This window comes from Accipiter gentilis, chromosome 3, assembly GCF_929443795.1.
Source record: "Accipiter gentilis chromosome 3, bAccGen1.1, whole genome shotgun sequence".
NCBI lineage: Eukaryota > Metazoa > Chordata > Aves > Accipitriformes > Accipitridae > Astur > Astur gentilis.
The window spans coordinates 45,805,907-45,820,388 of record NC_064882.1 but is presented as its reverse complement, the minus strand read 5'-3'; the positions used below and the strand labels follow the sequence as shown (position 1 = coordinate 45,820,388).

Here is a 14,482-nt window from a genome sequence, read left to right as displayed (position 1 = left end):
CTTGCTGAGCAACCCCTAATATTTGTGGCTTTCTGGTCACGGGAAATAGAGTCTCATCAAGCAACTGAGACACGGCTTTGTGTCAGCACCGAACTGATCTTGCTCTTCGTCTGCGTCAGTGGGAGTTTGTAACCCATCTCCATTTATAGCAAAACTAGGAAGTCCCCCATCTTTAAATAATAAACGCTTAGAAAATAGGCAAAAAGATTCCTAAAAATCCCACAATTCAGAGGCAGCAAAACCCCTCTCAGTTCTGTGGTATTGTTGTGTTTGCAGTGAACCATCCTGACATGATTCAGCTCTCACACCTCCTCCGCCCCAGATCTCCGGGGAACGATCGCTGCCGCAGGAGCTCCCCATCCGCGCAGCCGTCTCGTTCTTCTCTGGCGCTAACGAAGCCCGGTCGCCTCCGACGAAACCCAAAGCCACCAGCTCGGCCAACCATCTCTCCTGCCTAAAAGTTTCTCGTGATATCCTGCCGGTGGGCAGCGATTCAGGCTGGGAGGCATCTCGCTGTGGTTGAAGGCGAGTTTTCTCTCCAGGTTCCCTTCATTCTCCAGGGAGAGAGCACGGAACCTGACGGAGCGGAGGCTTTGGCAGCAAGTTTCAACCCCTGTGTCCCCCTCTTGCTGATACAGGGAGGGCAAAGGGATGAATTTTCCTCTGCGCCCACCTCTCATTGCTTAGGGAAGGACCACGTACCCCCAGCTCGTCCTCCTGATTGCTCCCCTCGCAAACGAGCGGGGCACTGAAACCTCCGTGGGCAGCAGAGACCCTCTCTGCACCCCGAGAAGATGGGCTTGGCGGTGGGTGACACATAGCCAGGACTTCCCATGGGGTCTTCTGCCAGGACAATTCCCCGAAAGCTCCCACGCAGAATGGGCAGGTGCCAGCAGCAAATTTATTTCCCGGCACCGAGTCTGTCTTCTCTTTGGGAGGCGAGGAACGGCCTTTGATGGAAGGCCTGAGCAATTTCCTCTAACGTTCTCCTTCCAGCTCTTTTAGGAAGACAAATCCATCCCTTGCTGGTCAGTGACCTCCCAACATGACGTCTTCATGCCAGTGGGATGGATTTGGATGGACAAGTGATAAAAGCAGCGCCCCAGCAAGTCTTGACGTTGGCTGCGCTTCCTTCTTTAAATGAGCATCAGAGCTATTTTCCATCATGTCACGGAAGCAGAGGAGCATCTTTAGCCGTGACACGAGAAAAGAAGGTGCTGCGCTCAGCCAGGAGGTGCAGGATTCCCCCCTGCCCGCCATCAGCCTCCAGCCATTAACCCCCATCAAGCCGTGAATTCACGGCGACTGGCTGAAAGGCTTCATGACAGGGTAGCTCTCCACTAAATGCTGCGAAGACAGGCCCATTTGAGGAGCGTTTGCTCATCCAGACAGGAGAAGGGAGAGCTTCTTTGTCAGCCTGACCTGCTTTCTATCCCCAGCGCACAAGCAACATCTTTGAGAAGCTTCTCCTTCTCTGCTGCATCCCTTTCCAGCCACAGCAAAAGCAGGAAAACACACAAATCGGTGAAAATCTTCCAGTTTTCCGTGCGGTACCCAATATCCTCTAATTTATTCTGATTAAACTTTGTCACTTTTTGACCTCTGTGGGCTGCAGCAGAGCACTGCAACCTCCATCCTTTCTCCTGGCTCTGGAGGAGCTCTCAAAAACCTCACACAAAGCTAACAAAGTTCCAGCTGTTAATGAAGGATGGGGGTGGGGAGGGAATATTCTTGTGGTTTGCCCTGACCGTGTGCAAGGGTGTGATCACTCAAGGATTGGAAAATCGTCGTCATCTCTATGCAGCAAAGATGCTTTAAAGCTACGAGTGTAGCTGGAGGGTGTTTTAGGAGTGAAACAGCGCAGGAACTTTGCAGGTCGCTGCCGGACTCCCCGTTTCCCACCATCCGGGTTATTCCCTGATGCGAAAAGTGATTGGGAAGGGCACAAACGGCGAAGCTCTGCAGCTGAACCCTTCCAGCATCCCCCAGCCCCTTTGCTGATGTGTAGGAAGAGCTGGGGCCGTATTTCAGCTGAGCCGGAGGGATGGGGAGGGTGGATTTGAGGAGGATGCCCACTCCCCACCCTGTGGCAGGCCTTTGGGGCTTTCCTCCGTGAGCAGAGGCGAGCTGGGTTATAGATAGCAGGCAGCTAACGCCGCCGATTAATGCTGCAGCGCCCGCCTCGCCCGCCTCGCATGTCGTTAGGAGATCAGCGCTAACGAAGGGGGCTCCTCTGGGGCCCCAGGAAGAGCCTGGGGAAGAGCAGGGACGTGGCAGAGCAAATCCGGCGCTGGAGACGCAGAGACGGGACCCCCGTGGCTGATGTGGGGGGGATTTGGAGCACGGATTCAAGTAGCCCCAAAGCATCAAGCAGGAGCTGGGATGTGGGTTGGGGGCTCCAGCATCACCCCGGGGCCCTGGCTGGGTGTCTGTGAGCATCACTGCCCAGCGAGGATGCTCCCAGCTGGATCTGCCCAGCCCCACAAAACCCCCATCATCCCGAGATCACTTTGTGCCATGACTCACCCCAGATGACCTCAATATTTTCATCCCCGAACCCCCTTTTTATGTTTTCTATACCTTTTTTTTGCCTCCCCCTGCTTCCCCCTTCCCACCTCATCCTCCCCTTGATTCTCGTAAGTGATTCTGTGTTGTGGCTGCGGAGCCTCTGCAACTTGGAAAAACATTTTATTAACCTTCCTTGACTTTAAAGAGCATAATTACATTTTAATCTCATATTCCCGCGTTATCATTCCAGACACAGAGTCATTTGAATGCAGATCGTTCCCGGCTAATGTAATTTTACGATACAGTAATGAAGAGACGGAGCATGAGCGTGTAACACCCAATTTAGAGCTGACATTTGGGTTTCTTTTAAAGAAAAGTTTTCCCACCCGAGGGCTTTTGCGTCCTCCTCGGTCCTGCAACGCAAGTGGGTTTCAGCTCCTGCTGTGAAGGGATAGATTTGGATGAGGAAACGTGGCCAGTGCTAATAATATTGGTCATTAAAGCTGCCCACAGCTGCCCCACGTGAGTGATTCAGCATCTCCAGTGGTGGGCACAGGGCGAATTTGGGAACTCACCGCTCCCTTGGTCCCAGGGAGACCTGACTCAGGGGCTGCAGTTTTACCTTCATCCCAACTGGGGGGGCTGGGGGAGGAAATCACCCTCATTTTACCCATCAAAAAGCCCAGAAGCCCCCCCAAAAACCAGGACCATCACCCCCCAGGTTGGTGCATCCCTCCAAAATCACAGGGCAGGAGATGGGAGCAGGCTGGGACCCCCAGCACCACAAGCTTTGCTCCAAAATAGATGTTTGCCCGTATCCCTGCGTGCCTCAGTTTCCCCTGGGCGGCGAAGCGATGCTCTGGGCTTCATCTCCCTCCAACATCCCTCGCTGGTGCCTGTGAAGCCCAGCATGGCGCTCTTTTTACTTTTCAAAGCATTTTGGTTTTGCTGGGGTGGATCACAGCAAGACCACGTTTTCCTTTGGGATGCTCCAGTGGAGTCGCAGCCCCTTCCCCACCCGGGGTACCACCGTCCCCCTTGCTCCGACAGGTGCTGAGCCAGTCTGGGTTGCTGAACTGGCAGAAAAGGGATGTTAATGAGGGACAGAAAATGAGGGATGCTAATGAGGGTGGGGGAAAAGCCATGCTCCAGCCACCCCAAGTGACCTCCCCAGGCTGATTTTTGTGGTTCTCTGCCTCAATGTCCAACCTTTGATGAAGATGAGTTCAGCATGGGCTGAAGGGTAGAAAAATCACCCCAGAGGTGGGACCACAGCTAGCAGCAATCCCCCCCCATCGCCCACCCCATCCCTCCCAGCACCCCCAAACGAGCCCCTCTTAATCACCATGAGCCAGCCCCAGTGCTTTGGGGGGGGGGGGCAGCAGATGCTCGTTAGGCGCCCGATTCCCTTCTGCATATTAATTTCACGTTGCCGAGGTCGCCCTCAGCATTGCTGGAAAGGGAATCTGGGACTAGAAGGAATATTCATGGTGGGATGGGGGGACGGATTGTTACTGACATTTCCTGACAGCCCATCGGTGCCATGAGCCCGCTGGGTCTCAGCACAGGTGGGACGCGCTGGTTGCCAACGGCAGGGTCAATGCTAGCCCCAAAGGTGCAGGGTTTTGTGGTTTGGTTTTTTTTATATTTTCTTTTCCTCTCCCCCCCTGCCGTTGGTTTCTCTGCTGTCTCATTTCTCGGAGAAACAGGTGGAAAAGGCAGGTGAGCCGTGGGCGGCAATGACGGGTCGCTTTGGGCGCGGGTTGTGGCAGGGTGCTGCTCCACGCGGTGGCACCCTGCGGTCCAGTGCTGCAGCTGAGCCCCTTGGTTTAGGTGGGTCTTTGTGCACCCCAGAGTTCTTCCCCCTGCCCTGACCCCATCGCTCCCCTCCAGCATCCCCTCCCGGACCAGCATCATTCAAACCAGCACCCCTCCCAAGCTGGCATCCCTCCCCAAACCAGCACCCTCCAAACCAACAACCTTCCCCAAACCAGCAACTTCTGAATGAGCATCCCTCCTCAAACCTGCATCCCACCCAGACCAGCATCTTCTAAACTAGCATCCCTCCCAAACCATCACCCCTCCCCAAACCAGCATCTTCTGAATGAGCATCCCTCCCTAAACCTGTATCCCTCCCAGGCTGGCATCCCTCCAAACCAGCACCCTCCAAACTAACAATCCTCCCCAACCCAGCACCTTCCGAATTTTCATCCCTCTCCAAACCCAGCACCTTCTGACCGAGCAACCCTTCCCCAAACCTGTACCCCCCCCCCACCCCCATCCAGCACCCTTTCCCATGAACTGGCCATCACTGGGGTGGCCAGTGCCCCTCGGAGCAGTCACGGCTCAGGGTGGTGGTGGGGGGCGTGGGGGTGTGGGATTCACCAGCCCTAAGCGCTGCCGCTTGCGCTCCTGCACTGAATCACTTCAATTACAGATTCACTTGGATGCGATTTGGGAAAAAAAAAAAAAAAAAAAAAAAAAAAGACAGGGGATAAAAAAACCCAAGCCAAAAAACAACAAGAAAACCAACCCAACCCTCTTCATCTTCCTCCTCCTCCTCCTCCTCCCCTGGGAAGGGGCGACAGCAGCATAAATAGCAGCTGGCACAGCACGGGGCCAGATGCAAAGCGAGCGGCAGAGCGGCCGGCTTCCCCTGGCACGCGTGGCACAGCCGCGAGCACCCTCGACCATGGCAGAGCCTTCGCTGCCCTTCTCCTTCCTCTGCCTCCTCGCCTTGTCCTCCGCCTGCTACATCCAGAACTGTCCCCGGGGCGGCAAGCGGGCCCTGGCCGACACAGCCCTCCGACAGGTAGGGGATGGGATGGGGGCTTGGGGGGAACAGGATGGGTTTTTTGGGGGGACATAGCGGCTCCGTGGGTCGCAGAGGCTTCTTGTTAGCTGCTAGCACCCTTGGCCGTGCCACACTCCCCCCCCCCGAGCAGCGCGGTGCGCCCCGTTTTTTTGTGGGGAGGGCTGGGGGACGTGGCCAAGGGCATGCGGTGGGGCGGTGGCGGAGGAATGAGTGTCACCCCCCAAAATGGTGTTGTCATCTCAAGGAGGGGACAGGGCTCGGCCATCTCTGGGGAGACAGGGCTCTGCCCCATGGAGCAGAGATATGGAGGACATGGGGGGGGGGGGGCAGCAGGGAACCCCCAAAATGGGGCCACGCTGCCGGAGATGGGGATGAGACAGGTCACCCCGTGCCGGCGTGACACCCCGAGGGCTGGCAAATCGGGGAAGGGGCTGCTTTCAAATACAAGGGAGGGCAAGCAGGGTGTACCCCACCTTTTTTGGGGGGGGGGGTACAGGGGATTCAAGTGGCTCCTTCCCCCAGTGCATGCCCTGCGGCCCCGGGAACAGAGGTAACTGCTTCGGCCCCGGCATCTGCTGCGGCGCCGAGCTGGGCTGTTACCTGGGCACGGCAGAGACGCAGCGTTGCGCCGAGGAAGACTACCTGCCTTCACCCTGCCAGGCCGGCGGGCAGCCCTGCGGCTCCGGCGGCCGCTGCGCCGCACCAGGCATCTGCTGCACCGCCGGTAATATTGGGGGGGGGGGGGGTGTTGGGGTCAGTGGGATGGGGGTCTGGAGAGTTTGGGGTGTCTTGGGGCCATGGGGGGGCGTTGCAATGGCATGGGTCTGTCCTCCGGTTAGTCTTTGCTTTACAAAGGGGAAACTGAGGCGCAGAGCGGCAGCAGTGGTGTCTTCGTTTTGAGGTAGTTTGGGGATAGTCAGATTCCGAGTAGATATAAGGAAGAAATGTTTTATGATGAGGGTGGTGAAACCCTGGCCTAGGTTGGCCAGAGAGGTGGTCGATGCCCCATCCCTGGAAACATTCCAGGTCAGGCTGGACGGGGCTCGGAGCAACCTGATTGAGGTGAAAATGTCCCTGACCATGGCAGGGGCGTCGGACTAGATGATCTTTAAAGATCCCTTCCAACCCAAACCACTCTGTGATTCTGTGATAAGGATTGGGCTCAGAGCTCCTTCCCGAGCCTCCACCGTGAGATTTTTCCCGACCAGGCACACACACAGCCTCCCCGATGTGCCAGAAAAAGCCTGGTTAACAGGAGGGACAAAGCTGGAGCGCGAGCTGTGCGGGCACCCCTGGCTGCCAGCAACCCCTTCCCCACCTGAAAATAAAACACTCACTGTCCCAAATTACCCGTCCTGTCCTGACGTTTTGCTTTCTATTGAAGAAACCTGTGCAATGGACGCCAGCTGCCTGGACGAGGGCAGCGACGGGGCTCAGGAGACGGCGGAAAAGAACCTGACAGTGCTGGACGGCTCGGCTGGAGATCTGCTCCTGAAGCTCATGCACTTGGCGAACCGACAGCAGCAGGGCAAGCATCCCCTCCTCTGAGCCAAGGCACCGGGCGTCCGTCCCCTCCCCCCCCACCGTCACCGATCCCCCCCACCCCAGCCTTGTAAATACGAGACCCAATAAAAGTCCTCGTGCACTGTGGTGGCTTTGTCTGGGGTGCTGGGGACGGGTCGCCAGGGCTCTGGGGCTCCAGGGGACCCATTTGGGGCTCAGGGATGGCGGGGTGGGGGGGTTGGAGGTTGGTTGGTCGGTCTTCATCCCCCCCCGCCGCCCCAAATCCCCATCCAGCCCCGTGCGGCGTGGCTCCCATCCGCAGCGGTTTTGCTGGGCTGGGTGCAGGATTTGGTCCTGTCCTTGCAGCGCGAAGGGAAAGAAGCCCAGACAGAGCTGACCTTCGGGATCTGGCCATCGGGTCCCACCCCAGGAGCGCCGGCAGCACCCACGGGTGCTGAGCCTCCCAGCACCCTCAGCCCCGGGAGACTGGGGACGGCTGGGGGTGCCACCATGGTGTTACCTCTTGGCCAAGACCCCTCTTTAGGGCAGATTTCGGTCCCCGTTGCCTTCAGGAAGCGGCACAACAGGCAGCATCTACTAAAAATGATAAAAAGTAAGGAAGACCACCCCCAAAAAAAAGTCCCAAGAGCAGAAAGATTTGGGTTCCCAGCTTTATACAACCCCCCAGGGCTGGTCTTACCTTTCTGCACCATCGCTTACCAAACTGGTCCCCTCTAGACACCGATGGGCAGGATCAATCCCCAGGTTATTCCACCATCACCCCCCAAATTTGAGGTACTGTTACCCCAATCCCCTTCCCTACCCCCTCAACAGATCTCTTACCCTGGCGGGGTCCCTGCTCCGGGCTCTCTCTGGGCTGGGATCTGACCACGGAGTGGGGGACAGCTTGTCCTTTATAATGTCCCTGAGGGAGGTGGCACCTCCGAGGAGGTGGAGCTCCTCCACGCCAGCGGGACCTATCCTGCCCACGTCAGGTCCCTGCACCTCGAAGGGGGTGCAGGATTAACCCAGCGCCTGGTCCCTGCAACGAGCATCTTATCCCAGCCCTGGGGAGGTGGGCAACCCAAAATCACCCCAAAATAATTGGGAAAGGGGCAACGCCAGCACAGATGGGCGACTGACTTCAAGCTGGACATGCATGGGATGGAGAAATTGGGGTGTTAAGCCCAGCCCGTCCCAGGATGCAGGATGTGACCCCCAATGTCTCCTGCAGCAACGGGGACATGAGGCTGAGCTGGGATGATGCTCCAGGCTGACAGGAGCCTCTGCATCAGGGCATCGAGGTCCCAAAAAGCACCAGGAGCTGATAACTGGCTTGTTTTTTTATCCACACTTATCTTCCCGAGATGCATCCCAACCCTGCCTGTGGGGGTCCGGGCACCCCCAGACCAGCTGCAGGGGCTCTGGGATGGCGATTTTCCCCTCCACCCCACACCGCAGCAGGACGGCAGCCAGGGTTGAGCGGCTGGGATGTCACACAGCAGATGCTGAGCCCCGTTTCCCACCCATTAACGTGGACCCCAGCACTTGACTTGTCCCCACCAGGGACCAGGACTCACAGGCTGCCCAACCCCGGGTGGGTGACACGGACCCGGCTGCCCTCCCTGCTGGCCAGACTAAGTGGCAGATTTCGAAGCAAGGCAGAGGGGACAAGAAGAGGTCACGGCTTTTGGGCCCTGGGCTGCCTAATTCCCAATTAACCAGGCACAGGGAGGGACCGGGGTAATGGTCTCGATTGACGTAAGATTTGTCCGCAGCAGAGGAATTTATTCAAGGCAGGAAGCTCTTAATTGCGGTAACGAAGGCAAGGGGTCAGGGTGAGCAGGACTCTGCACAATTGCATCAGCCTTCGGCCCCATCCTCTGTGCCATTTCTCCAGGAGGGTCCTTCACCTGCTGATGACGTACATGGGCCAGGGCATCACATTCAAGCCCCCATGTGCAGCTCCAGGGCAAAAGCAATGGGGCAATCTGGGTTTTCAGGCCTTTGCCGATGAGGTTTGGTGTTTTCAGGCCACCTCGGTGCTGTTAGACAAAAGCAGGCGAGGATGGGCTCGGTATCACCAGCAGACAGTATCCCAGAGCAGGACATGCCCAACACTGAGCATCCCCCAAAGGCCAAGCAGAGATGGGTGCAAAGGACCCAACACAGCATTTCCCACCCCAGATGCTCCTGGAGGACAATACGGGTTTGGTTCCCGCCCCCCCACCAGATAGGATTTGAAGCCAAGGGACGCACAAAGCCCCTGCTCACCCTACTCCTGGGAGGACACGTCCCACCAGGCCACGGAGATGCCTGCCTTCATCCCTACCCAACCCACATCGGCAAGGTAGGACAAGCCACAGCTCGGCAGCCCTAAAGGGTTGGCAGAGAAGGGACCCCAGTCCCAAACAGCATCCGCAGCCTCTGCACGTTTCCCCTTTCCCGCTGTCGGAGTCATCACCAAGGAGAAAACCAACACCTTGGCCTTGACCTCACGTCCTCGACCTCTGGCTATTAGCAGAGCCCTTCGGTGTGGAAAGCAATGCCTTGTGGTTTTTAAGGGAAATGGGTGACGCCGGTGCCGGCATGCGTAAGCAGGAGCCAGCACTATATATACACGACCGCTCGCCGGGATGAGAAGCCGAAAAATCTCAGCACCCCGCAGCCATGCCCTCCAAAGCGCTCGCCGTCTGCCTCCTGGGGCTCCTGGCTCTCTCCTCCGCTTGCTACATCCAGAACTGCCCCATCGGGGGAAAACGCGCCGTCCTGGACATGGACATCAGGAAGGTATGTCCCTGCGGGCTGGGAGACCTCCTAACCCCCTCCTTCCCTTCTCCCTGGGGCTTCTGCAGGGAAGATGCCGGCAGGAGGGAGGAAAGGACCAGGCGAAAGGTTCAACCTGACCCCAGATGTTTTCTCTACTAACTCTCCCCGCACCTTTCTTCCCTCTTCCCTGAGCAGTGCATGCCCTGCGGTCCCAGGAACAAGGGCCACTGCTTCGGTCCCAACATCTGCTGCGGAGAAGAGCTGGGCTGTTACATTGGCACCTCCGAAACCCTGCGGTGCCAGGAGGAAAACTTCTTGCCAACACCCTGCGAGTCGGGACACAAACCCTGCGGCGGCAGCGGAGGGAGCTGTGCGGCCCCCGGCATCTGCTGCAGCAGCGGTGAGGGCAGCGCTGGGTCCGCGTCTCTTTTGGGACCCTCGTCACGGGGGTCCTCACACACGTGAGGGGGAATTCAGAGTTACGATATAGAAGTGGGAGAAGGGATGTTGTCCAAGGGACTCTCCTTGTGCCATCCATCCATCCATTTATTTCCCCAACAGCCAGGGCCAGCACTCAGGGCAGACTTGGTCCCAACCTCAGGGAAGACGGTAACAGACCGTGAGGTTTCAAGGGAAGGGAGAAAGCAAACGGCAACCAAATTGAGGGGGCTGAGCAAGCGGTAGGATTCCTGCAGTGCACAGCAGCCTATGCCCCCTCCTGCTTTCACGATGGTTTTCCAAAAATCCCAGCCTCCTCCCTAAGTTAGACACTACCAGAGATCCTGCTACAAATGCTGGGGAGCTACAGGACACCAAGTGAACATGATCTCGCTCGGCGCGATTAAAACACAGCGGGGGGGGTTCTCCGAGGGCTGGTTTGTGCCATCTCATTTCACGTGGTGCTTTCCCCTTTCTTTCCCCACACAGAGGGCTGCGTGGTTGACTCATCCTGTGACCAAGAAATGCTGTTTGCGTAGACCACCCGGGAGAGAAGAACCTGCAGGATCCCTTATCTATTGAGCTGTACCAGCCCCACATCAGGCCGAGAACAGACAAGCCAAGGTCTGTGACTCAGATTTAAGTGATGATCTTAACTAGAAATAAAACTTGTACAGAAAAAAAAAAAGTCTTGAGTTTTTTGTGTGCTTGCCTGCTTTAGGTGCAGTCTCAGGAGGGCTGGCTAGAGAGAAAAAGCTATTTTTAGGAAAGCATAAATAAAAAGCAAGGATTTAAGGTTAATTCCTGCAGCTGGTGTTTTACCTGAGTGAGGGAGGGCAGACGGACCTGTGGTCAGTCCGCCTGGGCTCTGCTGAATCACAGCAAACTCCAGGCTGGTGTTGGGCAGCCCCAAACCAGTGGGTTTGGGGCAAAGCTGAGAGTGCAGCTTGGTCTGCAAGACCACAGTAAGCCAGAAGCACCGAAGAGGACCCAGAGTAACTAGAGAATTATCTACAACTTAAGCCCCAGGGGATGAGTAAAATAAGGCTGAAGGCGGGAGAATAGAAAAGGAGACACATAAAGCCACTATCATTTAAGCATCCTCTGCACATTTGCTCATTTAGCCACACCAACAGATGTGCAAAGGAGGGTTTAAAGCGTGAACAGGAATGATGGGTCCCTCCACCACAACAGAAACCAGAGGAACAACAAATTCTTTCCCCCAACAACAAAAAGCAGAGGGTCAGCGTTTCCTACAAAGCCATTCAGACCTCGTTTTCTTTCGAAAGCATCTAGAGGGGTCGACATGCAAACAGTGCCAGGGCTACACCGGGGAGCTCAGAGCCAGCATCTGCCTTGGGACCATTCCTACTTTTCCCCCCTGCTACACACTTTGTGTGAAAGCAGAAGGGATCCAAACATGTGGGAGGTGAAATCGCAGAGAGTCAGAGCAAGAGGCATGGGAACACCAGCAGCTTCGCCGCCGCCTCGCAGGGCTGAGACAGACTGCTGGTGCCTCTGCCGCTTGTTGCGAGCCCAAGTTTCTCCCTCGCCCTCCTTCCCGCAAGCACTAACCCTTCAGAAGAAATACAGCCAGACCCGCAGGCTTTCTCCAACAATTCTGTGGGCCATTTATACATTAAAAGAAAGAAACCAGTTCGTAAGCAGGGCCTCTGGGCAGAAACCAGGCCAGCACCACTAAGACAACACCGTCCGTTTGACGATCCGCCCCTCCTTGTCGATGGCGAAGTTGTAGTTGCGAGGGTTGTCCAGGCACTCCTCGATCCGCGCGTCCAGGTTCTCTGGAGTGATGAACGTTTTGGCTTCCTCCTGAACGAAGGAGAAGTACTGGCTCTTAATGCACGTTAGCGGACGAGTCACTATGGGCAGCGCAGGAGCTGCTGGTGCCCACAGAGCTCATGGATCTCAAGATGGCACCAGCTTCGCCAGGATCTCAGCAGGAGCCAAGTCCAGAACAAGGAAACCTTTATTCTCTCACTCAGGATTATTCCACCCTGTTTTCAGAGCTCTCACTCAACCTCTATCCCATCCACACGCTGTCAACACTCCTGGAAGGTGCTAACACTTGTGTTCCCAGCTACCAACACAAAAAAATCTCAGGAAAATAAGCCTACAGCTTCCACGTTGCTCCCACAGGCTGCCATCAAATCCCTGCTGGCAGCATTCCTCCCAGGAGGCACCAGCTGCTCTTACCTGCAGCTGGAGAACTTCCTTCTCCTTCTCTTTCAGGAAAGCCTCCACTAGCCTGGCCTTGTTCTCAGCAGCCTGTAACTTCCGCCTCTTCTCTTCTTCCTCTTCTTTCCTAATTCGTTCCTCTCTGCCATACAGAAAGGAAAACAAAACAATAAGGCTTTGGTGAATGCTCACACTCTGCAGGGTGGCACTGTGGTGAGACAGACTAATCCCTTGGGATGCAAAGCCACCAAGTTTGCAAGTCTGAGTGCAGACGGAACAAATGGGAAGGAGTAGAGCGGTGGCGCCGGGGAAGGGAGCCCCTGCTGTCCCCAGTGTGGGGACAAAAAGAATTCACCTCCTGGGAGAGAAAAATTAACACAAAAGCTTTCAAACAGACTGGCACTGACAGGCGTGCTGTGGACCTGAGACCTAGCAAGGTTTAGGAGCTCCAAGTCAGAACACGCAATTCTTCCGGCAGGACCTGGATGCGGAAGCTTGAGTGCTTTGTGACAGGCCAAGGGACAGCTGGTGGGGACGGGACAGCCGGGCTTTTCCCTTTAACCTTCTCCCACTTTTGAGATTCAACAGATGCTGATTTTCTTGGAAGCACTGACACACTTCCCCTGTCTGACCAGAGGATGGCTCCCTGGGAGCAGCACAGGAGGGAACGTGGAGAAACTTAGCGGGAAGTCATCCAGAGCTCCAGAGCTCGGTGACTTACACCTCAGCAGCGGGAGGTGCTGGAAACATGACCTCTGGGCATGCAGATTTATTTTAAAAAGGTCAAAATTTAGGTCAAGTGTCTTTGTAAAAATTAAGCCTGACTCTAACTGACCCGGGTGTTGAATGTAGTTCTGCGCAAGCAAAAGTCAAAGCCACGAAGGGAAGCGGCCCCCTCCCGACTTCACGCGGGGCCCGGCTGACCTGCGTGCCCGCTGCCGGGCATTCTCTGCCTCGTTCCAGGCCATCAGGCGCCGGTGCTCCTCTGTCAGCTCCGCTGAGTCCTCCTGGGACAGCAGTGCTTCCCGCTTCTTCTGCAGCACCTCAGCCCTGAACTCGGCCCTACCGGGGGGAGGCCGCTGAGCTCTTGCCCAGGGCTGGGCACCTAGGAGGTTCTCCCAAACCTGCCCCATAGCAGGGCCAGCCCCACCACACTCACCCTCCCCTGCCCACTGCAGTCCCAGTCCCACTGCCCTGGCCCTTCCCTACCACACAGTAACCTGGGGTCTAGCCGCCCCCTGCTCCAAAGTGGCCCCAGACCCATAACCCTTCCCTGCCCCACAGCCAGCCACAAGCCCCACAGCTAGCCCTCTCCCTCACAGCAGCCCCACGGACCCACATCTAGCCCCCCAACCCACCTCTGCACCATAGCAGTCCCAAACAGCCACAAGCCAAACCCTCCCCTGCCCCACCACAACCCTACAGACCTGTACCCAGCCCCCTGCCCCACAACCAGCCCAAACCACCTCTGCACCACAGCAACCCCAAACAGCCACAAGTCCAACCCTCCCCTGCCCCACTGTAGCCCCACAGCCCCATAACCAGCCCCCTGCCCCATACCCAGCCCCCTGCCCAGAGCCACAGCCAGTCCCCCACCCCTCCCCTGCCCCACAGCCCTATACCCTGCCCCATAACCATCCCCCTGCCCAGAGCCACAACCTCCCAACCCTGCCCCATAGCCCTATACCCAGCCCCCTGCCCCAAAACCAGCCCCCCAAACCTTCCCCAGCCCCCCGCCCAGAGCTACACCCAGCCCCCCCCGACCCTCCCTGCCCCACAGCAGCCCCAGGCCCGGCCTCGTAACCCTCCCTTCTCCCCGGACAGGTACCGGAGGGCGCCGAGGACCAGCCGGTGCTGCCGGTACCGGTCGATGACCACCAGCAGCTCCTCGGGGTCGACGGGCGGCGGCACCTTCAGCCGCGACGCCTTGGACTTGGCGGGGGGATCATGCCGTGTTTTGCGACCCCGCGCCGGGATTAACCGCGGCCCCCAGGCGGGACCGGGACCGGGACAGAAGCCGGGAACGACTCCGGGTCCCGGTAGGACAGCGGGACCCAGCGCGGCCCCAAGGACCGGCCCCGCTCGGCGGCAGCGCCTCAGCGCCGGCAACATGGCGCCGAAGGGCGCCGCCCGCGAAGCATCATGGGAAAGGGAAGGCTGTGAGGGGAGCTTGGCGGGAAATGTAGTGCGGGGGGCGGGACACGACAGAACCCCCCCCCAAAAAGGAGACAGAACCCGTCCAAAAGGAGACAG

At 57.4% G+C, this 14,482-nt stretch overlaps 3 protein-coding genes across 3 annotated transcripts; 2 read left to right on the top strand and 1 right to left on the bottom strand.

Moving 5' to 3' along the window:
• The first annotated feature begins 5,031 nt into the window (after positions 1-5,031).
• LOC126034197 (vasotocin-neurophysin VT) lies at positions 5,032-6,916 on the top strand. The gene is made up of 3 exons (XM_049791647.1): positions 5,032-5,320; positions 5,846-6,047; positions 6,708-6,916. Exons 1-3 carry the CDS (start codon positions 5,132-5,134, stop codon positions 6,869-6,871), a joined length of 555 nt encoding a protein of 184 aa, XP_049647604.1. The 5' UTR covers positions 5,032-5,131; the 3' UTR covers positions 6,872-6,916.
• A 1,283-nt stretch (positions 6,917-8,199) lies between these two features.
• LOC126034229 (neurophysin 1-like) lies at positions 8,200-10,091 on the top strand. The gene is made up of 2 exons (XM_049791683.1): positions 8,200-9,616; positions 9,791-10,091. Exons 1-2 carry the CDS (start codon positions 9,497-9,499, stop codon positions 10,058-10,060), a joined length of 390 nt encoding a protein of 129 aa, XP_049647640.1. The 5' UTR covers positions 8,200-9,496; the 3' UTR covers positions 10,061-10,091.
• A 1,031-nt stretch (positions 10,092-11,122) lies between these two features.
• Positions 11,123-14,382, bottom strand: MRPS26 (mitochondrial ribosomal protein S26). The gene is made up of 4 exons (XM_049791636.1): positions 14,058-14,382; positions 13,154-13,291; positions 12,248-12,371; positions 11,123-11,863 (listed from the first exon to the last, which is right to left on the bottom strand). Exons 1-4 carry the CDS (start codon positions 14,339-14,341, stop codon positions 11,732-11,734), a joined length of 678 nt encoding a protein of 225 aa, XP_049647593.1. The 5' UTR covers positions 14,342-14,382; the 3' UTR covers positions 11,123-11,731.
• Between the last annotated feature and the right edge of the window lie 100 nt (positions 14,383-14,482).